The sequence below is a fragment of the Nannobrachium achirus genome (genome assembly GCF_963921795.1).
Source record: "Nannobrachium achirus genome assembly, chromosome: 7".
Classification (NCBI taxonomy): Eukaryota; Metazoa; Chordata; class Actinopteri; order Myctophiformes; family Myctophidae; genus Nannobrachium; species Nannobrachium achirus.
In genome coordinates, this window is record NC_137816.1 from 35,135,440 (window position 1) to 35,161,251 (window position 25,812).

General features: G+C 43.1%; 1 protein-coding gene across 1 annotated transcript in view; it reads right to left on the reverse strand.

Moving 5' to 3' along the window:
* cpne7 (copine VII) overlaps positions 1-24,714 on the reverse strand; it is a gene marked incomplete at both ends in the record, with an annotated part of 47,767 nt that extends 23,053 nt beyond the window's left edge. Inside the window, 4 exons of the mRNA XM_080729754.1 lie at positions 1,620-1,694; positions 6,883-6,957; positions 7,376-7,558; positions 24,541-24,714. Of these exons, the coding sequence (XP_080585880.1) occupies positions 1,620-1,694; positions 6,883-6,957; positions 7,376-7,558; positions 24,541-24,714 (507 nt within the window). The remainder of the gene's footprint in view (positions 1-1,619; positions 1,695-6,882; positions 6,958-7,375; positions 7,559-24,540) is intronic.
* Positions 24,715-25,812: the final 1,098 nt, after the last annotated feature.

A 25,812-nucleotide genomic window follows, 5' to 3' on the forward strand; every position in this document is an offset into this window, starting at 1 on the left:
CCACCAGGCTCTGACTTGGAACCCTCAAGGAAAGAGAAACAAAGGTCGGCCCAAAAACGGGGGGATCTCCAGGCAGACACCAAGAGACTGGGATGCACCTGGTGGCAGATAGAAAAGAACGCCAGCGACCGAGAACTCTGGAGGTTCCTTGTCGACGGCCTGGTTTAGGGTGTCAGTATAATAATAAGAAGAAGAAGCAAATCTTTCTATGTAGTAAAACTGTGGGTCATCCTGCTGAATCCACCTTCATAGGTAGATTTAAACTAAATTTAAAGTCAGAGAAGGTCATAAAATAGCAAAAATAGCTGATCTACAAGCTCAATGTTCTGCCAATTCATTGAAAATCTACTGTCTTGCCAATGGCAGGATGTGTGAAGTCTTGAAATGGCACATCTGTATGCCTATTTCTTCTTTTTTTGTAATCCTGTGACTGGAAATATAGTGGTGTATTAATTAGATGTGAACAATTCCCATACCTTTTCCATCCATGTGTTTGTGTCATGGCCATAAAATGAAATAGGAATATTTGTGTCTGATTGCCATGTCACCAACTAAAATAGCCTGATGGTGGGTCAAACGCTGATTTAACCAAGCAATAGCCTCGGAGACCTGCCATGTACAGTATCTCTCTCTCTCTCTCTCTCTCTCTCTCTCTCTCTCTCTCTCTCTCTCTCTCTCTCTCTCTCTCTCTCTCTGTGACCAAAACTTCACTTCCCTGTCTATACATTCTGTGGATTGCGCTGCAATGGGGAAAAAAAAATCTGAATTAGAGCCAAAAGTTCAATTTGAAGCCATAAAAAGCAAGCAAGGCTGAATGGGATGGATGTGCTGTGTCTATCTCTGCTCCGCTCCATTCAGTACCAGGGACATGTGCATCTGTCTCAGACATGCTGCCAGAGCAGCAGAAAAATAAAACGTCTCAATTCTTCCCTCAGTAGAGGTGCAGCCTTCTGACATGTTTGTCGAACGTACTACTGTACGTATCCGATCTGTCCTGTTTTCAAAATAATCTCCAAATTGTTACCTCAAAGAAGGTGTTTATACTGTCATCATCTCTATGACACTTGTATCTCAGTCAATGTTTTTGTTGTTTTCTGTTTTCTTTTACCAAATACACCCCACCCCCTCGGACGCCATATTGATTTCCTTGTTAGAGAGATTATAGAAAATGTAAGGATTGATTACACATGGTTATAGTGTAGATCAATATTGCCTTTCCACCTCTCAACAACAGACACAGAGAGAGAGAATAAAATTGTAAAGACATTTGAGAAGAGATTGCTAGTACTACTATAGACATATGATGATACCTCCTGAGCTCCAGGGCAAGTGATGCATTATGGATACTTGGTCACAGCATAGAGTATCACATCCCTACATAATATCTCCCTCTCAACATTCACAAAACATGACTCCATTACATTAATCTCCATGAATGGTTGTTACCACCATATGCTGTACCCACGTGTAGAGTATACTGTACACATTCATGCAGACATTTATTCATGCAAAGCCTGCCTCAGCTTGTCACAGCAGTTACAATATGTTATCTATGAATGCAATACGAAACCATAGTTGATAAAAGACATCTGAGGATGAACCATGTCTATAATTTGTACCTTATCATCCAGCTTCTTGGCACAAAAGAAGAGCTCCACATATCCATTGTTGCCAGAAATTTCCTCTGCATGCACCTGAGAAAGAAATTACATTTATCAGTGACATTTCCTCCCCTGCCTGGTACTCAGTAAAATTCTCAGAGTTCATTTATTCATTTGTGATAGTAGGGATGGGACGATATGAAAATGTCATATCACGATTATTGTGACAAAACAAATCGCGATTTACGATATCGCGGGCGATAATCAAAATCCATTTTCCTCGGGCAGAACATTTGCCAAAAAATAGCCGATCTACAAGCTTGTGAGCTTGTAGATCGGCTATTTTTGGCAAAGACAAAGTACGTATATTATAAGTACCTTTTACCAATAGAGGGTTTAAAGTGGTACTGGTATGCAACTCAGCAAATAAAAGGTGAATTGATCCCAGTGCATGACGGAGGACGATATCACGATAAATTAAATCTCCACGATACGATTATCAGGAGTGTTTTTTATCACAATAAACGATAATATCACGTATCGTCCCATCCCTACGTGATAGTTGGAGTTAAATCAACACGGAGGATTTTACTATGGTGAAACATTTCAATATCTATACTGACAACAATCTTACTGGCACAGCGTGGGTAAAGAATATATAGGCTATACTGTATATGAAACGCCTGAAGCTCAGAAATGATGATGTTCTCATTCTATACATCAAATCCTTTTGACATAATGTCTATGTTATTTCTTCATGGGATTGAAAATGAAGATATAACCCTGTTAATCCTAATTTAGCTATACTAATCGAGTTACATCTTCTCCAGGTGGATGACACCACACACACAACATTGTGTTAGTGGGAGTAGAGTCCATACTCAAAATGATGCCACACTACTCTCTACATGCTGGCAGGGGCGTCACAAGGGGTAGGAAAGTGGGACTGAGTTACCAGGGCCCAAGGTGGAGGGGCCCTAGTAACTTTAGCTATTGAAAAATAGCAGATATACAAGCTCACAGCGCGGCACCGAGTGCCACGCTGCAAGTTTTGAAAAGTCGTGAAAATGTGTGCAAATCTTTGAATATGTATTTTTTAAGCGGACATTTGTAACTCAAATTTTGCTTCCGGGGGGGTCCCTGGAGCTAAATATTTTGAGATGGGGGTCCGTGGCCAAATTCATATCATTTTGGGGGTCCTTCACATGAAAAGGTTTGAGCATCACTGACATGGAAACATGTTTTTTTTGCACACTTTTTCACAATTTTTCAAAAATAGCAGATCTACAAACTCGGTGCCGCGCTGTGAGCTTGTATATCTGCTATTTTTCAAAAGTTAACATTCATGGGGGGCCCGCAGTGAATCCTTGTACCCAGGGCCCAGAATTTGGTGTGACGCCCCTGCATGCTGTTATAACAGACATTAGGTTAAAATGAATAGAGAAGACCCCCCCAGACAAACAAGGTCACATGTTTCCAGATTAGCTTGCTTGCCATCCCACCATGTGATTATAGTGACGCTTGGAGATTTAAGTTTTAGAGTGTCTGTACGCTGTACTTTGACTTGCAAAGCAGAAAATGTCAAAGTGAGCAGTTTTTAATACCCCTTTGTCAAGACTTATACAGCATTTAAACTCTTCACTGAAAGAGCAATTTATACATACATGTCCCCATTTTGAACTTGAATTGAAAAATGCAACCCTGACAGAAGCTTTAAGAAAGTTGTGTGGCCAGAAGCTTTCACAGAATCTTTTATTAAAGACTTATTTGCATTAAGACAGAAATAGCTGCTCGGGGACAAGTGGCTCGGGCCTGGCTTCACTTTGATAGTGTGGTTATCTGGAAACACAAATTAAATGTCTGGTGTTGTACAGTAAACATTGCCCACATAACCCACAAAACCATCATAGGAGGCCGTATACAAAGTTGGTGAATTCGCCAACTTGTCTGTTGTTTGACTGCTTACTTGTTTGTTTTGTGTGGCTGCTTGAGTCAGGATTGTCTTTAAAAATAACAATAAAAAGTACCACACAGCACCCTCTGCTGATCTAGACCATCTCTCTCATAGAAGAGAGAGTATTACCTCTCTACTCTCATTACTATGGTTCACAAAGTGAGCCCATGCAGAACATTATGCAAAACTGGCTATGGCAGAGCTCCAGTGATGTCTGCGTTCATGTGTGAAATCTTTGAAACGAAGTTGAAGCTGTGAAATTTGTATGTTAAGATATAGCCTATAAACAGTAGCACATGCATATGAGTCAACCTTCTGGGGTCAATATATTCAAATTCAAACCTTAGATTGAGCTATTATAGAGATAGCCTATTTAATTATTTACATGTTAAATATTTCAATCAATTATGGGTAGTATTTGATAATTGCATTAAATGTCATTTTTACTCTGTACATATTATGTATTTTATAATTACATTAAATGTTGTTCTTGTACTACATTGCGAGGAATTGATTAGGACTTCCAACGTAAATAAAGCCGTAAAGGTCTTATTGGGATGTTCCTTTTTGGACTGGATGTGTAACCGGACTGTGCTGCAATGCTGTGTTGTTTGTACTTGTCAATGTTATTCATGTTGTGTCCAAATAAATGATTCAATCAATCAATCAAAAGTAGCAGTAAGAGCCAGTTTCAGTTGGAACTAGAAGCAGTGCTCTTCCGAGCACAGGTCTCCACCAGGCCACACAAATCGGCCTGTTATAGCGCCACCATGAGGCTGATTTAAAAAATGTGGGGCAGAGGTTCTGAATTAGCATCCAGGGAGTGTGTGTGCTCAGTTTGGCAGCGATCGGGCCAACGGCGCCGGAGATTAGCTGGTAACAACCAGGCCACACAAATCGGCCTGTTATAGCGCCACCATGAGGCTGATTTGAAAAATGTGGGGCAGAGGTTCTAGATTGGCATCCAGGGAGTGTGTGTGCTCAGTTTGGCAGCGATCGGGCCAACGGTGACTGAGATTAGCAGTTCACAAACTGCGAGGACGCACGCACGGACGCACGGACGCACGGACGCACGGACGGACGGACGGACGGACGGAGGGGAAAACATACTCTCCCTCAGCCTTCGGCTGGTGGAGACAATAAGCAAGAAGGGTGTTACACCTTTACTCTCTTTCAGAGGATGGATTCCTCCGTTCTATTCTTTTCACTGCTCCACTGCACTGAAGCAATGAGCGAGATGAGCTGACCACAGCGGTTGCACATCTTTCCCCCCCCTTTTCTTTCTTCAAATTTAATCAACCATAAGTGTAGCAGATGGAGTTACTGCATGTGTCAATGGTGCTTACAGTAAATGCAACCAACACCACTCTATGTGAAGACATGTTTGACACATGAATCCTAGCGTTCCTAATCTGAGCATGTCATCATGATAGGCAAACAACTAAAAATAGGTTGAGTATTATGCAAAAATAGTCAGTCTATGCACAACTCTTGTTATTAGTTTGTAAAGCTGCTATATGCTCTATTTTTTGTACAATGATTTAGAGTTTAAGAGGAATAAACCACCTCTATCACTTGATCTTCAACGATTACAAGTCATTTCTATTCAACTAACTGTTGAATAGAATAGAATACTGTGCTGCACAATGAAGAAACTCCGTACATTCAGTGTACACTGAATTAGAGTAAAATCAATACAGATACATATCACCAATCACCATGGCCAAAGGTAAATCACCCCCAAGGATTTAAGCCCTTCTTCTATTGACACACCCTCTCTGCTCCTCTTCAGTATAATAAAGTGTTGCCTGCTATGCTAAGGGTTTGTTAACAAGTTTACTGTGGAAAATAACTCCTGTGTTTGTCTGAATGGCAGTATAGTGACACGTCATGTTACATCTTCTTATATCCACAAGTTTGATTCACCACTAGCTCCTCCTGCCGTTTTGCCGCCATGTAGACTAGTCATATGTTAAATCAACTAGTTCATCAGGAAGCATGTGCTTGCAACTTATTAAACAAAAACTTTAACGGCATAATTAATAGTGGGATAATTGAAATTATTAGTTGAATTAGAATAGCTGGTCCCATGTGTGTATGGGACATTTGTCAGTTTCCATTAAGGTATGTTTATCTCAGAAATAAAGCGTTACCACACTTGGTACAGAAGTTCAATGTCAGAGGCCTCATTCATATACCTGTATAACAGCCCACTTTACTTAAAGTCTAGGACCGTACATACAGTCTAATTTTCATTTTTGTTGGATTCTCTTCATTATAGACCATGTTCAAAGCACGGCCATCTTGGATTTTGTGGGAGGGTCCTATTTTACCAAAAGAAATGAATCATGAACATGAACCTCAAATCAATCCAAATTAGAACACACCGCCAAAACCGCTTTCACTTCTGGCCATAGTAGTCCATGGGCCATACGAGTTGTCGGTATCAAAAAGGTGGCAAAGATTACCATGCATTTTATAAAAGCTCTTTATCTGTAGATTATATTTTGGTATGATAACCCTTTCTTAGACACAGCTAAATTGGTGTTATCAGCCGCTAGAGTTGATGTCCCATTAACTTTACATTACAGGAAAAAAAAGCTAAAAGTTAATCTGCTTTAAGTAGCATAAGAGGGGTCAAACTAGGGGGTTTTCATGATGCTGAATCCATTGCAAGCATCTGTTTTGCACAAAAAACATTCCTTGGGCAAAAAACTGTCCCACAAGACTATGGTTTAGTGATGAAAAGTGATGAGTCATCACTTTTCACACTTTTGTGGGGGCTGTTTTAGCCCCAGGAATGTTTTTCGTGCAAAACAGATGCTTGCAATTGATTCAGCATCATGAAAACCCCCTAGTTTGACCCCTCTTATGCTACTTAAAGCAGATTAATTTTTTGCTTTTTTTCCCTGTAATGTAAAGTTAATGGGACACCAACTCTAGCGGCTGATAACACCAATTTAGCTGTGTCTAAGAAAGGGTTATCATACCAAAATATAATCTACAGATATAGAGCTTTTCAAAAATGCATGGTAACCTTTGCCACCTTTTTGATACCGACAACTCGTATGGCCCATGGACTATAGGGGGCGTCACAAATGGAAACTCTATACCCCACAGATTCCTTGAATCACAATGACTGCAACCCATGACTTGGGTTCACTCATGATTCCTACAATTCCACAAGGCCTTAGAGTCAGCATTCTGACAACACACTAGTTAATTTACTTGGATGAAACAATTACATTAACTGCACTTGACTCAGCCTTCTGCTTCTACTTCCACAGAGCAGTATTAAAGGTCACTATCATGATGTATGGGACATACCGTGATGGTGGATTTGCCCGCGTATTTCCCGTACTTTAACAGCAAAGGCTTGACCATCTTCTTCTGGGCCACAATCTGCAAGGAACAGAACAGACACATAATTGATTGTCCTTGGGCCCTTGACCAGTACAGATAGATAGTCAGTACACAGTCAATACTTGTTTCACGCTGAAGACGGCTTGACACCGAAATACGGCTGTGTTGCTGCCCGGGCCGCGTGCCTTAATTGTAATTGTGCTAGCTATTCTTTCTTTTATACATTGAGTCTTGTTGAGCTGTGCACCCGGTAAACTGCTGTTTGAATGGATTGAGTTGTGCTCGTTTTTTTTCTGCTTTGATCAATACTTGAGAGTAGCGCAACGTAACAAAACTAACATTGTTCCTATGATAGGCTGTATATTATTCACTCTTCCCGAGGATTTGGATCACAAACCAGATTTCTGACAAACAGCTATTAGAAATCCCCAATGAGGTCAGTCAAAACTGTACGTACCTGACCAAGAGTGCACTCCACTCCACCCAGGAAGTCATCTTCTCGAGTCCCAATGCTATGTGCACCGTGGATGTCATAGACCTCAAACCGCAGCTTTTGAACCTCTTCAAAGTAGTAGTCTAACATGAAGACCTTAGCAAAAACTGGGTGTAGGTTGCTCTTTATCACCTCAGTCCTGTCCAGCTGAATTGAAACAAGAGAGAACATAGTGAATTAAACACTGAACTGTATTGATGGAAAATAATTAACATAGCAAGTACCGTAGATTGTGTATGCTTTTTTCAAGTAGACATGCCTATTCATGCCTGTGCTGTCCAGAACTATACCAAAGCCAAACACAGTACAGTAGGACACCAAGCATTATTATTATTATTATTATTGTGGTGCTTGGGGACTTCAACCAGGCTCATCTGAGTCGGGCTCTCCCTAAATACAGACAGCAAGTCACATGTGCTACTAGGGGTGAGAACATTCTTGATCACTGCTACTGTACCATCCCGCAGGCATACCATTCTGTCCAACGTGCTGCTCTGGGCAGGGGTGATCACCATCTCATCCATCTGATCCCTCGCTACAGGCAGAGATTAAAAATATCAAAACCTGTAGTGCGGAGTTTCAGAGTGTGGTCCAGTGAGGCAAGTGAGCGACTCTGTGCCTGGCTGGAGAGTGCGGGCTGTGACCAGGACTTTGTTGAGTGGGCGGGGCCTGAGGCTGGAAACAACCTGGATGAATACACGGACACTGTGACATCATTCATCAGCCTCGGCGAGGAGGTGTGTGTCCCCCTCCGCTACAGGAAGATCTACAACAACGACAAGCCCTGGTTTTCAGCCCATCTCAGGAGGCTGCGGTCGGAGAAGGAGGTGGCCAGGCGTAGCGGCGACGTGGCCTTGTTCAGGCGAGCCAAGTACGAGTTTGCTAAAGCGGTGAGGGAGGCGAAACACCGCTTCTCGGAGAAACTGCGGCAGCAGCTCTCTGAGGGGAACTCCTCCTCTGTCTGGAAAGGACTTAAAACCATCACCAACTATAAGTCCAGGTCCCCACAGGCGTCTGACAACCTCCCTCTCGCCAACGAGCTCAATGAGTTTTACTGCCGCTTTGAGAGGGAGAGTTTCCCCCCTGCCCTCCCCCTCCACCCCCCCCGGACACAACCACTCTTCTCCCCCCCAACCCCACCACCTCTCACTGTCACAGAGAGAGAGGTTAAGCTGCTGTTCAGGAGCCAGAACCCCCGGAAGGCGTCCGGCCCGGATTCTGTCTCCCCCTCCGTCCTGAAGCACTGTGCTGACCAGCTCGCCCCGGTGTTCACCAACATCTTTAACACCTCGCTGGAGCTCGGTCAGGTACCAGCATGCTTCAAGGCCTCGACCATCATTCCCGTCCCCAAGAAGGCCAAGGTCACAGGCCTAAATGACTATAGACCCGTCGCCCTGACCTCTGTGGTCATGAAGGTCCTGGAGCGCCTTGTCCTGGCCCATCTGAAGGGCATTACTGATCCTGTGCTGGACCCGCTGCAGTTCGCGTACAGAGCGAATAGATCCACGGAGGACGCCGTGAACATGGCTCTGTACCACACTCTAAAACATCTGGACACTACCGGCAGCTATGCCAGGATCCTGTTCGTCGACTTCAGTTCGGCCTTCAACACCATCCTACCATCCATCCTGGAGCACCAGCTGTCCCTGCTGCAAGTGCCTGCCTCCACTCGCAAGTGGATTACGGACTTTTTAACCAACAGGTCGCAGCGGGTGAAGCTGGGGAAGAACATTTCCAGCTCCAGGTCCACCAGCACCGGTTCCCCGCAGGGCTGTGTCCTGTCCCCACTACTGTTTTCCCTGTACACCAACAGCTGTGTTTCCCTCCACCCGTCGGTCAAGCTCCTCAAGTTTGCTGACGACACCACCTTGGTGGGCCTCATCTCCAAGGGGGACGAGTCGGCCTACAGGGGGGAGATCGAGCGGCTGCGAAGCTGGTGTGAAATTAACAACCTGGAGCTAAATGCCCTTAAGACAGTGGAGATGGTGGTGGACTTCCGGAAGGACCCAGCCCCGCCCCTTCCCATCATGCTGGGTGGCACTCAGGTGGACTATGTTGAGTCCTGCAAGTTCCTGGGGATGATCATCTCCAGGGACCTGAAGTGGGAACTCAATATCACTGCCCTCCTGAGAAAGGCCCAGCAAAGGATGTACTTTCTTCGGCAGCTGCGTAAATACAGACTGTCGAGGGCCATGATGACGCAGTTCTACACGGCCATCATAGAGTCCATCCTCACTCACTCTATCATCACTTGGTTCCCCGCTGCATGCGAAAAAGACCTGGTCAAGCTGCAGCGGGTGATACGCTCTGCAGAGAGGGTGATTGGCCGTCCCCTGCCCTCCCTCAAGTCCCTGCACGACTCCAGGGCGCTGAGGAGGGCAAGAAAGATCATGGCCGACCCCTCCCACCCTGGTCACGGCCTCCTCACCCTGCTCCCCTCTGGGAGAAGGATGCGGCACCTAGGGGCCAAGACAGAGCGCCACAAAAACAGTTTTTTCCCCTCAGCTGCCAGGCTGCTGGATGACGCTGGTTTCCCTTTTTCCCTTGCCCCTTAGGGACATCAGCAATATGTTGCACTATTGAACACTACTGCACTTTATTTATATTATTTATTATTTATTTCTGCACGGTGTTGTTTTGTGTTTGTTGTTTTTCATGTTATCTGTGAAAAAAATATTGAATGCACACTGGTATGTTACCAAAGCAAATTCCTATGTGTGATACACAATGGTAAATAAAGGAATCTGAATCTGAATCTGAATCTGAATTATACAGTGTAAATATCAAACCTCTGCCTAGGGCAGTTGTTTCCAACCTTTTTCATATCAAGGTCCATTATTTATTTGGCATTTGAGCCACGGACCACCATTTGATGAGATTTAGCCTCTCAGACCCAAGACTTTGAATATTTTGTTATTGTTGGATAACGTTTTGTCCACATTCCATGCTGTATTGATGTGGCATTCCACTGTAGAGAGATAACAGGAATCACAGGAGAAGACCAAAGGGTTTTCCCAATATCTTAGTTCATAACACACAAGGGATCTGAATATCTGAATTATGTGTGAGCAGAGCTTTCTATGGACCCATGATGTATCACTATCTCCCACACTGCTTCATGAACATGTATAGTAGAGAGGCGACTGCTGGCCTACTGGTCCAGGCACATACCACACATTGCCTCATAGGTATGGATGCCTGGCGGTGGCGCCGATTCGATTCCCGATCCGGACGACCTTTGCTGCGTGTCACTCCCCATTTCTCCCCCCAAGGCATAAAAGCCTCCCCCAAAAAAAGAACATGTACAGTAGAGGTTGTTTCTTCAAAACATTATCACTGAGTCTACTAATTCTTTGGAGATGATTACATATTAGTAAATTAGTAAATACTGAATTAAATAGAAAACAATGTGGTCTATGACAGTAAAATCAATTTGTGTTGTTGTGAACAACAACTATCTAATCAAAGAGCCAAGAGCAGAATCTGTCTCTAAAACTAATTTAGCATTGTTCGATTGCCTATAAACTGGAGACTGACTTTGTAAACATGTTTGTTATCGCTGCGAGGCCAAAGGCAGGGAGGAGATTATATTTCTCTGTGGTTAATGTTGCAAACGAAACCATTATACCGATGAGTGTAACATTTCTTGTGCACACTGACAGCAGGCCAAGGAACTCTATCATATTGTTCACATTACCCACCAACAACTGTTCTATATGGTGTGGCTCTGCAGGATCATAGCCGTCCATAAGAGAGTCTATGTGTGTCCGTCTGTCAGTATATTTATCTTGCAAATTGCTTGTATATTGCCCGTAGGCCAAAGTAGTACCTCCACGCATTTTTTGTGTGGATTCATAATGTCAGATCCACCTTGCCGAGATTTTCCCTTCTAGTACTTGGAAGGCCAATCTGGAGCTGCGTGGAACTCCATATTTCGGAAAGACTGACATAAAATATGTCAGATATTTCCTTGGTATGCGGCTTAGTACGCGACCTAGTATGCAAGTGGCCCTCTCCCACCCAATCTGAGTTACTTGGCGACGCCCCCTTGGCCTGGGAAGCCTGGGAGGCCACTCCCCACCCCCAGCCATCGCAAACCTGCGCATGGATGCACAACACAAATGGCAGTACAGTACACTGATGTAGATTTTAAGACGCCAAGAGGGAGAAAAACAAACAACAAACCACAAACCACGGCAGAAATACACAGAGAAAAAAGAGAGACAACATTGATTTAAACTGGACGATACTATACTAAACTAAATGATAGAAAGACGCTAGTCAAACAATACCAGCACCAAAATCAAACCAAAAAGCCGGATGCACCAGATGATTGTAAGAGTTATAATGACAAATATTGATAAAACAAAGGCAGTTTTGAAGTGTTGAAAGCTTTTTATCTGCGGTGGTCTACTCACCGAAATAAAATACAAACACCTGAAAAACCATGGTGACTAGGGGCGTCACCCAGTTACTCAGATTGATTGGGAGAGGGCCAGGGCCGGTCGGTAGATCCAATACTTTCAAAGGACTTTGGAAAATACTCGCTCTGGACTCAATGTCAAAATCTCAAAAATGGACACACATGCACACACACACACGTGTCGTGCATTCATGCACACAGATCCTCACCCACCCACACACATTTGCTCTCCTTTGTCTGTTCTATTGCCTATACTGGTTCTCTGCCGTTGTCATCTGTTGCTTTCATGCCTGCCAGTTCCCGCACCTGATGTCATGTGGGAGTACCGACTGCTTCAGATGGTATAACTGAATAACTTCTTGCTTGCATAATGTCTTCACAAGACAATAGGCATACATAGACAATAGACATTTATTTAAGTTGTCTGTGGGTTTGTTTGTGTGCACTATGGGTGACTGGGTGCACACACCCAGTCACCCATATATGGAGATCCCTTTCGAGAGGGGTTGTTAGTGACGTCAGACCAGAGCTTGATCAGTGAGAGAGAGTACAGAGAGACAGAGATAGGGAGGGAGGGGGAGGAAGGGAAAAGGGGTAGGCAGAGAGAGATTGACCAAGGGAGTGAGATTTCACCGAGTCCATGTGTCTAAAATAGGCTCTCTCTCCATCATGCGATGTGACTTAATAGTGGCATGGTAAAGAAAAGCAATAAAGTAGATTGAATCGCCATCCCTTGTGCATGATATCAACTGTAGGCTAAGTGTATGCTGTTTGCAGCAGCAGAGAGTATAGACATAGTCATGTATACACAAGTGATATGCTTGTGATCAAACTAATATTACTGTGTCGACAAGACAACATGGTGACATGGCTCAACGCTTCTACAGCAGGCTGATGGTTGCCAGGTGAAAGCTATGCACAAGTCTTTTGATACATATAATAGCTTGCTTGGCTGCGCACAGTTTGTGGCATGGGGGGATGAATGTCCTTTATATCCGCTCAGCCTTGGCTTCTCACATATTCCCAGTAGGGAGGGAAGATCACATCCGACAATGCGCATGCAGGGCAGACTGCACCACTCTCTGTACTTTGCGATATTGTGCAATACACCTCCCTTCCTTACCAGGTGGTGCTGCAGCTCATCAGGATGATCTGTAGAACGACCTGAGGATGCAAGGGCTTACATCACATTGAATTTCTTCAGGCGATGGAGGCAGTACAGGCTTTGCTGAGCCTTTTTCACCACCTGAAAATGGGGCGACCATTTGAGGTGCTCAGCGATGTGTATGCAACCTGAAATTCCTGACCCTCTGCACAGCTTTGTTGACGCAAATGGGGCATGATATCTCCTCCGAGAGCAAGGTTGTTGACCTCATATCCCTATAGGCCGTCTCACCCTCCCTCAGGTGAGAGAGGGTGAAACAAATGGAAAACGTATCAGCAACACCTTCAAGTGTTTCTTGTCGGGAAGACACGCTTGTTCAGACTAGGATAGGGTCAGGAACATCACACATATGGGTGAAGGTAGGGTTCATCATGAATGCTGGTTTGCCAGTGCACTTCTGAACCATATAATCTTGACCACAGGGAAATATTGAACACTGAGAAGAAAAGTCGAACTCTGGTATAGAACCTTGGTCTCTTTCTTGTGTCCTCCAGCCACGATGTTGGCTTGGCCACCTTTAGGATGCGGTTGACCTCTGGACTGGGCACATTTTCTAGGATGAGCTCAGGTAAGAGAGGGTGACAAGATTCCAGCCTGGCAGGCAGAGGAGCAAATGCAGTCCCTCACCAACTGCTCAAAGCATTTGGCAATTGTATTGGACATTTTGAAGCTTGTGAGTGTTAAAGGTAAGAAAAAAGAAACTCAACAAATATACTGATGGCACCTTTCTAGTTTTGTTTTGAATAAGTGAGGGCTCTGTAGCAGTCATGGTAAATGTGCTCATATTCCTGGGCAACCTAGATCTGTCAAAAGTTTCAAAAGTTCGACTTTGAGTTCATTGTCATTGCAAACTTGGCCAACGTGTACCTATAACTTTGTCAGAGACTGCCAAACAAAGCGACAATACTTTATAGTCTCAGACTCAGCCCGTTATATAGATATACAAGATTTGCAGGCAATGTGTCAGCATATTTGATTTTGGTGTCATTTGTGAACGTGCACAGAATTTTGAGTGTCGGCGGCAATGATGTTTCGGCATTCATGCCTGCTTGCAGGAGAATCACTCCACCTCTGTTAACCCCTGCATTCCTGTGATAGTGAATTATGATCATATCACAAATGGGTTTCCAACCATTTGTTCTCCTATTTTTTATTTCAATGAATTACATGTTACAGCAGGTCTTCCAGCCTGAAGAATCGACAAGATTTCCCTTTAAGGCTCCAAAACCTCTTAAAAGTGTCACCACCTGGCATGAACACATTGTGCACCGCTGAGATGTCTCCCAGCAATATACAGGCAGTTGCACATTTGAATTTAATAATCCCACTGATTTACCTTCTCTGCTGCTGCTTACAAAATATGTAAGTCATGCACATACATTTGATCTTACTTTGTGTTAGCTTATCTTCTGACATATTTATTATTGATTATTAATTCAGTTTAAGAAGTTAATCATTCATTTGTTTTGAGAAATTACTTGGAGTTCTGCTGGACAGATTATGCTATGGTGCCATTAGGCTACTGTTCATTTGACCAGTACACAACTTAATTAACCTCTGGTGGAAGAAAATCCTATCATCTAGTACACAATCACCCATCCAATTCTGCTCGTTCATTTCCCAAATTCACATACCACGTCATCCACCTCTGTTCTCCTGCCTGGAGTCCAGCAAGGCAGGATGAACATATGAATGCTTATCAGAATGTGTATGATTGTCTTTGTTCCACTTTATAAAAAGGAACATTGTGTTTTTGACTGCTTTATAATATACAAATAAAACTATTTTAAGAAATCTTCTGATGAGCATTTTACCATTATTTTGTAGGCCTACTTGTTTAACTTCAATGTGTCATCATGTTACCATTATGATTGCTTTAAGTGTGTAGATACCACATACTGTAGGCTCTGATGCCTGACATCGTGTCACGGGTTTGAGTCCCGTTCCCAACAACTTTTGCTTCATGTCACTCCCCATCTAGCCCCCCATTTCCTGTCAGTCTAATGTCTGTCTGTCCGTCTGACCGTCTGACCATATGTCTGCATGCTGACATCACTGATATTAAAACAGTGTCGCCACCATGGTAACAGCTGCATGCTGAAACAATTCCCAACTGAATGACTGACTGACATCACTACAGTGTCAACATTTGGAGATGACATCACAGACTGGCCTGGACACAGAACACCATACCGGTATATGGGCATAAAAGAGAGCCAGACAGACAGACAGACAGACAGACAGACAGACAGACAGACAGACAGACAGACAGACAGACAGACAGACAGACAGACAGACAGACAGACAGACAGACAGACAGACAGACAGACAGACGGAAAACAATGCCCAATTGACACCACTGACTGACATCACTACAGTGCTCAAATTTGGCAACATTTGGAGATTACATCACAGACTGGCCTTGACACGGAACACCAGATGGGCATAAAAGAGAGCCCGACAGTCAGACGGAAAACAATACCCAACTGACATCACTGACAGACATCACTGCCTGACATCACTACAGTGCCCAAATTTGGAGATGACATCACAAACTGGCCTGGACACGGAACACCATATATGGCAGGAGTTCCCGAGCGGTTATGCCCAAATATGGAATGTGTTGTCTAACCTCAATGTGTCATCACATTGAGGAATGCAGTTGCGTAATTCAGCTAGTACTTTAAGTCCAAATAAACATTGCTATAAAAAGATGTTTTGAGGCCTTCAGAGCTTATGAAAAGAGATGGGGTGTACACACTATACAGTATATGTGTGGGCTTATAGCTGGCAGCAGTAAACAACTTGCAAAGCAATTTTGTCTGATCGATTTGACAGCAGAGGGAGGGGTGCCCCTCCCCAAACACACACACACACACACACGCACACACACACACACACACACACACACACACACACACACACACACACACACACACACACACACACACACACACACACACACACACACACACACACTTCACCAACAAACAAAACTCATTGTCTGGGACACATAGCTCTAGAAACAAGTGGACCATGATAACACCAGTCAATCATTTATTGTTTGTTCTGCAATGCCATTTATTGTGCAAAGTGTGTGTGTGTGTGTGTGTGTGTGTGTGTGTGTGTGTGTGTGTGTGTGTGTGTGTGTGTGTGTGTGTGTGTGTGTGTGTGTGTGTGTGTGTGTGTGTGTGTTTGTGTGCGTGCGTGCGTACGTGTGTATACCTGCGTGCATATGTTTTTTTTACACACCTAGCTTATCCCAAGGGGGAACTTCAGTTTTCAGCTTTTCCCAGCTGAGTGCTTCCCACAGAGGAGCGTGGAAGGGGGAGCAATTAGGTGTTAGGTGTCTTGCTCTGGGACACTTCCACACATTGCTGGCCTGGCCTGGAATCGTACCTGTGACAACCAGGGGCTCTGGCCTCGCAGTGAGCTCACTAACCACTCAGCTCTGGCCGCCCCATACATACTGTATGTGCGCTCATGGCCACGTGTTGTGCATGCATGCTTAAAGCAGTGGTTCTCAACCTTTTCAGGCCGTGACTGCCAAAATAATCATATTTGAACTGGGGACCCCCCACCCTGACAATCACAGGGTTGAAACATTACATTTTGTACACAGTTCTATTGTGAAAATGCAGCTCTACATGTATGCTCACAACGCCTCGCCTTGTGAGGCGTTGTGAGCATGTAGATCTGCTATTTTCACAATCTCTGATATTTGTCCATTTGGCCAATGTTTCATTTGTCATTTTAGAGTTAGCCTATTAAAAAGTTTAGTCACTTTAGAAATGTGCAGATACCCTCTATACAGCTAAACTTGATGCTTGTTTGTTTACTGTTAAAGGGACTACACCATGAATTTACATTTTTCCAATTTTTATGTATTTTCTTGGTGTCCCACCAGCAACTTCTATCCTCACAAAGTCCTATTTCTGACCATTGTGTCTTTCTCAGTTTATGGGCAGATCTATGTTAGCATGTCTCAGAACGGTCCTGATTGTGAAAGGTCAGATTTGTGATGTCACAAGGCCTGAGAAGGAGGCAGGAGGAGCTGGGAGAGGTTTGGGGAGGGGTGGGCAGGCCTGAGAAGGAGGCAGGAGGAGCTGGGAGAGGGTTGGGGAGGGGTGGGCAGGCCTGCTGAGCAGGAGGTGGGGAGGAGTGTGGGGCCAAAACTGGCTCAATAGCACAGTCCTCCCACTCAGGACAAGGTGGTACTGCAGCTGAAAATGCTCTGAAAGCCAGGCAGAAATGACAGGGGCTCTGTATTCAGGAGTGGTAATTTAGCCTCAAACCTTTTCAAAAACGTTTTTGGGACACAAACAGTGTTATATAAATTATTTTTAAATGCATGGTGTAGGACCTTTGAGTGAGAAAACATTGTTACACATTAAGCTAATCACCCCCCAAAATAATTTCACAAATTTCACAAATTTCGTACTTTGGCAAAACAAAAACAAAAAACTTTTGGTCACAGGACACAGGCGGTTTAATTAAGCCATACTCGCCTAATCCTCAAGTGATTGTTATAAATAATTCAAAATGCTCTGTAATCTGTGAAGTGTCTACTGTCTATGTTCATTTTGTGTATTAATTATTAATTCATTATCCCTCAATCAATCGCTATAGGGCAAAAAGCAAGTGTCGGCCGGCGGTGGGTGCACAGAGTGCATGCATGCATACAACAGGCAGCCAGGACCCTATCACTCTGTATCAATCCATCCGATTGTTTATAGCGCATAATATCTCAGACCATTCCGTGGTGGAAGAAGGGAAGATAACACTGCCTGATTGTTGCGCACAGAACACCTTGATCTTAAATGGAATGGCAACCGATACTGTCATTGGTTTGATTAATGTTAACGCCCAAACCACACCCATGACTAATTCAGGGCCATTAAAGGAGTAGTTCACACTTGCATTTGGGTCCCCATCTGGAATTTACTATAATTACATTTTTGTCTTAAGAATTTGGCAAATACAAAAAAATATTGTTGAACTCAAGTCTCCATGGCGTGACTAATCAATAGAAAATAAGTCATTTTGGGGGTGAACTGCTCCTTTAAGCGTGTACCGCGAATGGCACAATGCACATTGTACTGTCCTCAAAATAGCGAACTAGCGTTGACCACGCCTCCGGGTCTTAAGTTAAGACATAAGTTCCGGGGCACGGTGGCGCAGTCGGTAACGCTGTGGCCTCACAGCTAGAAGGTTCCACAGCTAGAAGGTCCTGGGTTCGATTCCCGCAGGGGATGCTGTGGGAGCTGGGGCGGTGTTCGCTCCTCCACGTCAGTGCCCATACCACACCCTAGGCGGGGTTGGCGAAAGGGCCTTTCTGTGTGGAGCTTGTATGTTCTCCCTGTGTCCCCTAGGGTAGATACCCTCACAAAAAAACATGCAGTATTCCTGGACTCTATACTGCCTCCCCCGGGACAGCCGGGGCGCCTGAGGGAGGGGAAAGGACCTGGTGGGAATAAGGTGTTCCTTCCACACGCTACATCCCACAGGTGAAAAAAGAGGCTTGGACTGCTCGTGCATTGAAGGAAGCATGAGCGCAGTTCGTTGCTCTCCCCAGGTTGGCAGAGGGAGAGTAGCACTTATAGCAATTGGGACTGGTGGGTGAAGAAATGGGTTACAACAATCGTATGTAAGAGAGAGAAAAAGACAAGATCTGTATCAGTAATCAAGACCTCCTATAGGGCCCAGGATCTGACACAAATTTTGACCTGATGATCAAAATTCTATGTATCCCTTTACAGTATATACTGTATACTGGTATACACATTCCCCACAGGGGAATCGAAGGATCTATCAATCCATGATCGATCTATTGATCACAACATCCATCCATCCATCTACCCATCTATATGACTAAACGCACTAAACCAAGACCAGTAATTAATCATTCATTTCCATTAACAAATATTGAAACATAACAAACAGTTGTAAATAGTACCTTATGGTGTGGTGACTGGTGAAAATGTAATTTTAGATTTCTCATTTAAATGTGGAGTTAAGGTTATTGGGTTCAGCAATATTGGTCTTTTACTGTGCATAGTGTGCATCCAACCCCCACCCACACATAGTGTGCTGTACATAAGACCCCAACAGCACAGCATGAGCTACAAGGCGGTAAGTATAGCCATAATATCGGCTATGGAAAGCTGTCTATGTACTGAATTTTTTGTCTGCTTTGTGTGTGTGTCTGTGAGTGCGTAGGTGCGTCACAAGGGGGGGGGGGAGTGGGACTGAGTTACTAGGGCCCAAGGTGGAGGGGCCTTAATTATTTTATACTTTAGCTATTGAAAAATAACAGATATACAAGCTCAAAGCGTGACACCGAGTGCCACGCTGCGAGCTTGTAGATCTGCTATTTATGAAAAGTGAAAATGTGTGCAAATCTTTGAATATATGTATTTTTTAAGCGATCATTTGTAATTCAAATTTTGCTTCTGGGGGGTCCCTGGAACTAAATATTTTGAGATGGGGGTCCGTGGCCAAATACATATCATTTTGGTGGTCCTTCACATGAAAAAGTTTGAGCACCACTGACATAGAAACATAGTTTTTTCAAAAAACCTTTTTCAAAAAAGGATTTAAAATATTCAAAGATGATTTTCATGATTTTTCAAAAATAGCAGATCTACAAGCTCGAAGCACGGCACTCAGTGCCACACTGTGAGCTTGTATATCTGGTATTTTTTCAAAATAACGTGTAATAATGCGCTCCCAGTCTAAATGGGTTGAACCCCCTACCCCTATGAAGAAGATTCATGGGGGGCCCGCAGTGAATCCTTGTACCCAGTGCCCAAAATGTGGTGCGACACCCCTGCTGGCAACACACAGTATTTGAAAGTAATTCAAGTAGTGTTGATTTACACACAGTTCTAATGTCGCTAACATTGCTAACGGTCAGAAACCTTGAATGAATACCCTACTTCTGTAGCAAAAATAGCAGTTCTACACGCTCACAACACGTCACATTGTGACGCGTTGTGATCATGTAGATCTGCTATATTTGCACTTTTTGAAAAACATAAATATTAGGGGTGTAACGATACATTTTAACAACGATACAATACGCATCACAATACATGGTTGGCGATACGATACATGGACGATATTGGTTAATTCATGGTGATACGATACGATTCGATTCAATGATTTAAAATCGATATAGTAACTATTTAGCAAAGACATTAAATCTGTGTGAAACGTGTCAATAGTGCATGTTTTTAAGGGAAAATCTATTATTATGGATATAAATAAGTAAACACTGTAATTCTCTAGCAAATACATGGACATTATATTTCAACACGTGATTACAGACATTTATCGATAGACCAAGAGTAGCTACAGTATATCGAATGGAAAAGCTAATTAAACCCTTCTTTTTCATTTTCCTTCTTAAAATTAAAATACAAGGCACAAAAACCTTACAATCAATTTATTTGCACTGCAAAACGATTCGATACCAATTATCTGCATTGTAAAACTAGAAGAAGTGCTCTTCCGAGCACAGGTCTCCACCAGGCCAGGTGTCCTGGTGGTGCTATAATAGGCCAATGTAAAAAGGGTGGCATGTGTTCTTCACCAATCTTAGACCTTTCATGGCGCCACCATGAGGCTGGCTGATTTGAACAGTTTGTAGTGTAATTTCTTCCTTGGCCTTTTGCGAATGTGCGTGCACAATTTCATTACAATTGCACGCTGATTGATTTGATTTGAGGCATTTTGTTCGAAACGGATCAATCCTGCAAAGTTTGGAGGCCAATCTTAGCCAATCAGGATGGAATATTTAATATGGGACAGACCCGTCTTGATCATATGACTGTAGAGATACTGTGTACTGATTTGTGTTAATTTTGGGTAAAATCTGAAGGATAAATATCCAAAAATGTGTCTTATATAAGTCGGCCTCCTGGTGGCGCTATAAAGGCTGATGTGAAAAATGGCCTTGGCCAATAGGGAGTGCGCTTACAAAGTTAGAAACTGATCGGTGGAGTTATAGGTAAAACCACAAATTGGCCTGTTCTAGTGCCACCATGAGTCTGATTTAAAAAAATTGAAGTGGCATTTCTTCCTCGGCCTAGTGGGAACGTGTTTGCGCGATTTCATGTTAATTGCACTCTGCGTTTGTGATTTGAGGGATTTTGTCCAAAACGGACCAATCTTACAAACTTTGAAAGCCAATCTCAGCCAATCAGGATGGAATATGGACAATCAGACAGATCTGTGTCGATCACATGACTGTAGAGATACTGTCTACCGATTTGCGTGATTTTTGGACAAAATCTGTGGGAGTAGTGTACAGAAATGTGTTTTGCAAACATCAGCCTCATGGTGGCGCTAGAACAGGGCCATGTGAAAAATGTGGGGCAGAGGTTCTGAATTGGCATCCAGGGAGTGTGTGTGCTAATTTTTTGGCAGCGACCGGGCCAACGGCGCCGGAGATTAGTTGTTAACAAACTCGGAGGACGGACGGACGGACGGACGGACGGACGGACGGACGGACGGACGGACGGACGGACGGACGGACGCACGCACGCACGCACAGAGGCGAAAACATACTCTCCCCCTGCCTTTGGCTGGTGGAGACAATGATACGGATACGATACAAAGCCAAAACGGTACGATATATGCATATCGATATCTATTTTAATTTGCAATGATCGATCATTGCAAATTAAAATAGATTTGTCGATTCACACCCCTAATAAATATACAAAATAATTGCAATGGATCCATTGGTTACTCTGAAAAGTAACAGTTTTGGACATCGGGTTCCACCCGACAGCGACGATATGAAAAACAACTGCTCATGTATTCTCCCTCTCTCTGCCCAGGTCAATTGTCTCATCATGCCTAAAAAACATACTGAGGCACATTCAACTAAATGGTTCCCATGTCTCTCCAGTTTGCTAACGTCACAGTTAATACCATTTTCGGATAGGATCCTCACTGTCAGGCAGTTTTCATAATTGAATTCCCTATTTGTATAAGTCATTGTATGACCGTGTCTCACACAAAAGTAGCATCTAGAAGCTCACAAGTAGATCTGCTATATATCTGCTATAATTGCAAAATTTGAACATTAGCACACATAATAACATGCCCAAAATGGGGACACGAGGTTGGTTAAGTCAGTCTGTGGATTTTATAAATATTTAACCAATGAAAGGTATTAACAAGAACTTGTGACTAAACCAGTAAGACTCCCTAAATCGGGAGATAAGCGACCGCCAGGTCGCATACACACACTTTAGAAGGCAATGGTAGCCAATCAGGAGGGAATATGGGAAATGGGACAGATCCATGTCGATGACATGACTGTAGAGATACTGTGTACCGTTTTGCATGATTTTAGGGCAAAATCTGTAGGAGCAGTGTCCAAAAATGTGTCTTGCAAGAATCGGCCTCATGGTGGCGCTAGAAGAGGTAGTGGCGTTTGAACACAGGTTGTAAAAGTATCAGTTTCTGGGCATACAAGGGTTCCAATTCCACTCGACAGCAACGATTTTCACATGGCCTAAACATCAGTTGGCCACCTTCAATAAATGTTTCCTATGCCTCTTCACTTTGCTAACGTCACAGTTAATAAACCCTTTTCATGAAACAAAAGAATATGCAGGAATTCCATAAAATGTAATATTCCCATACCATTTCGTTGACATACTCACTGCTAGATGTGCTTTTCATTTTCCCTATGTACCTTATGACTTAATTAAAAATGATAGAAGTGACCTACTGCCTACACCACAGATCAGCCTGGGACTGATACACTGTAAAATCCTGAGCATTCATTTCACTCTCAGAGTCTACAAATGGAAGTTAGTTCCATTTGTAAACTCTCAGAGTTACATTAACACTGGGAACTTTACTGTGTATGAGAAAGCAATCTAGCCCTCTCAAATCAGAGACGCTGCATAACAAAAACTGGGATTCATCATCATTCATCATACACAATAACTAGCTTTGTCCTTGTAGATAAATGGATTTATGCTATCATATTTGCAATGCATAACGTAATATTGCTATATTTGAATTGCATGTCCTTATTCACACTGCTGGTTTGAACAATATATTCTCTGACGTTTATTAGGTTGTGTTTTCTTGAGGGACGTTCACACCAAGCACTATTAACTGTACCAGTAACCATAAAGATATCGTTTTTTTTTTTACTCAAACGAATGGCAAGGTCCACTCAACAACTATAATAAAGACAATGGTGAATGATATAGTTAGTAGTAGTTATTGTTATTGTTATAGCCCTTGTTTGGTGTGAACAGCCCTTTATTCAAGGAGCTGTAAACATGGCTCTTTTTTACAGAAAGAGAAGAAGGAGAAGAAGAAGAAGAAGAAGAAGAAGAAGAAGAAGAAGAAGAAGCAGAAGAAGAAGACGACGACGAAGAAGAAGGGGGCGGAGGAAGACCTATACATTTACCTGCATAGGTCTTGTGATAATGGATGTTGGAATTTAGTATGACATTCTCACACTGCCAGCCAGTCAGTGGTGGAAGAAGTACTCCAATTATTTTACTTTAATTGTAAATGGACTGCATTTATATAGCATCTAAAGTGCTTTACAATGTATTTCAAATTCATCCATTCACACACCTGTGTTAGGGGTTCAGTGTCTTGCTGAACCTTAGTGTCTTGCTCAAGGACACTTCGACACATAGCCCAGAGGAGCCGGGATCAAACCTGGAACCTTTGGATTCCAAGGCGGACACTCTACCTCCTGAGCCACTGCTCTCCGTAATACCACAATGTAGAAATACTCTGTTAAAATAATAGTCCTGTATAGTAAAAGTAGGCTCAAGTATAGTAAAAGTAGTCTACCTCACAATTGTACTTAGGTATTAGTACTTGTGCAAATGTACTTAGTTACTTTCCACCATTGCTACCAGTGCACACTACTATAAACAATAGCCTTTCCATATACAACGTTTGTCATTTTCAGCTCCAAAGTGATTCAGCATGTCCCTCCCACTGTGCTTTAAATGTCTGACTGAGCGACAATGTTCAATCCCCAGCTCCTCCTGGCTGCATGTCCACAAACTGCTCGCACGATTAGCTCCCAAATCGGTGTTCTAATGTGAGTACGAATGGGTTAATGTACTGTAACACATGTTCAAAAGCACTTGGAATAAACGCAATATAGAAATGCATGAGATTAGTTGTTAGATTCATCGTTTTTATGTTTGAGTCACAATTTCTACTACTACACTGACACTGATATTGATCTAAGATCTATTGATCTATCTTCTTCTCAGGATAATCATCCATAGGATAGATTCAACACACACTGCTTAAAACATTTGAACAATGGACTGGCTTTGTTAAATGATAAACTCAACAGGTTCATCACTCATTAACACTCACCCGCTCACTCAAGAGTGTGAGGTCAGTTTACTCTAATATTGATCTTTGACTGACTGGCTTTGTCTCACTGCATTAATGTGGCTTACACACATACAGAGGCATTGCCCACAGGGTCCAGCAGTGGACACAATGACCTAAAAAGAAGAGGAGGCTTACCTCTGTCCACTGTCCTTGGGTCTGCACCATGAGGATGACACAGGGGTCTGACTTATTCAGTGTCTCTCGGTCCAGAAGGGCTTTGCAAGAGACACGTAGTTCCACTTTGGAGACGCAGGTAGCTGGGCCGGCGAGGCCGGACGCTGGGGAGGTGGCCTCCGGGATGTCATTCATTCTAGCTCAGGATAACAGGAGCTGCCAACCAGTTAACCGATAAGAGGGGATGCAGTCGATGACTCACAGGGATGGGCAATGTGGCGGAGGGTTGGAAAATCACAGTCAAGTAAGCCACTCTCACAGAAGATTGGATCTTTCCAGATGTCACAAAAAAAGAGAATATCTATGGGGAACAAACCCACACAGTTATCTCTGCCTGTCAAAGCTCTCCCTTTGAGAAGATAATCATCTCATCTTGGTAAAGATGACGGACAGGACAGGAAAGATGGTGTGGTTGTAAGTTGACACCTGATTGACTGGAAAGATAAAAAGGGGGAAAAAGGCCATCTAATGTTAGTCAGGTTTTGTGGCCACCCTTGCATTTTTAAATGTGAAAAAGAGCAACACTGTAGTTGCTATCCCACCCATGACCCAACATTGCATTATAAAACATAATGCCAGAGGATTAGCACCAAGCAATTTCCTTGCTATTCACAAAGTTATCTATACACATTTTGTCAGCAACCGATTTCCCATTTAAAATAGTGGGTGTGGTTAATGGAATTATTAATTAAACACAAGGTTATTAGAGTTCTATTTTTTTTTCTTTTTCTACTACCCTGTGGCCATCACTAAAAGTAAAATAAAAAAATAAAATCATCTATTTATTTATGTATTTATTTATGTAGCAAACAGCTATTGTACATGATGTAATAGTCGAGTATGTTGAGGCATAGCCTGTAGAGATGTTGTTGACAGCATGCAATATCTTCGCTGCGCTTCCAGGACCATGGACAGCGCCTGTGGTAGTGACTCTTGGTCTCGCACGTGTAGCCTATTTAGATAGCCCAACTTAAACGTAACCGATTTAAATCATTTAAATGTAGTTGACGTAGCACAAGTAGATTATTTTGCACAATCATAGGCTACCGACGAGTATTACCCAAAACTTCTGCTATAAAAAAAAGCAACACGTCTGGTTGTTAGGCTATTTCTAGGCTATAGTCGGAAAGAAAAGTCATGGAGAGTCTAAGGTTTTTCTACGAATTGAATGAATTTGCTTGCGTTTAAGACAAAATGTGTCACAGGCAGAATCGCGTGGAAATAAAACTAAAT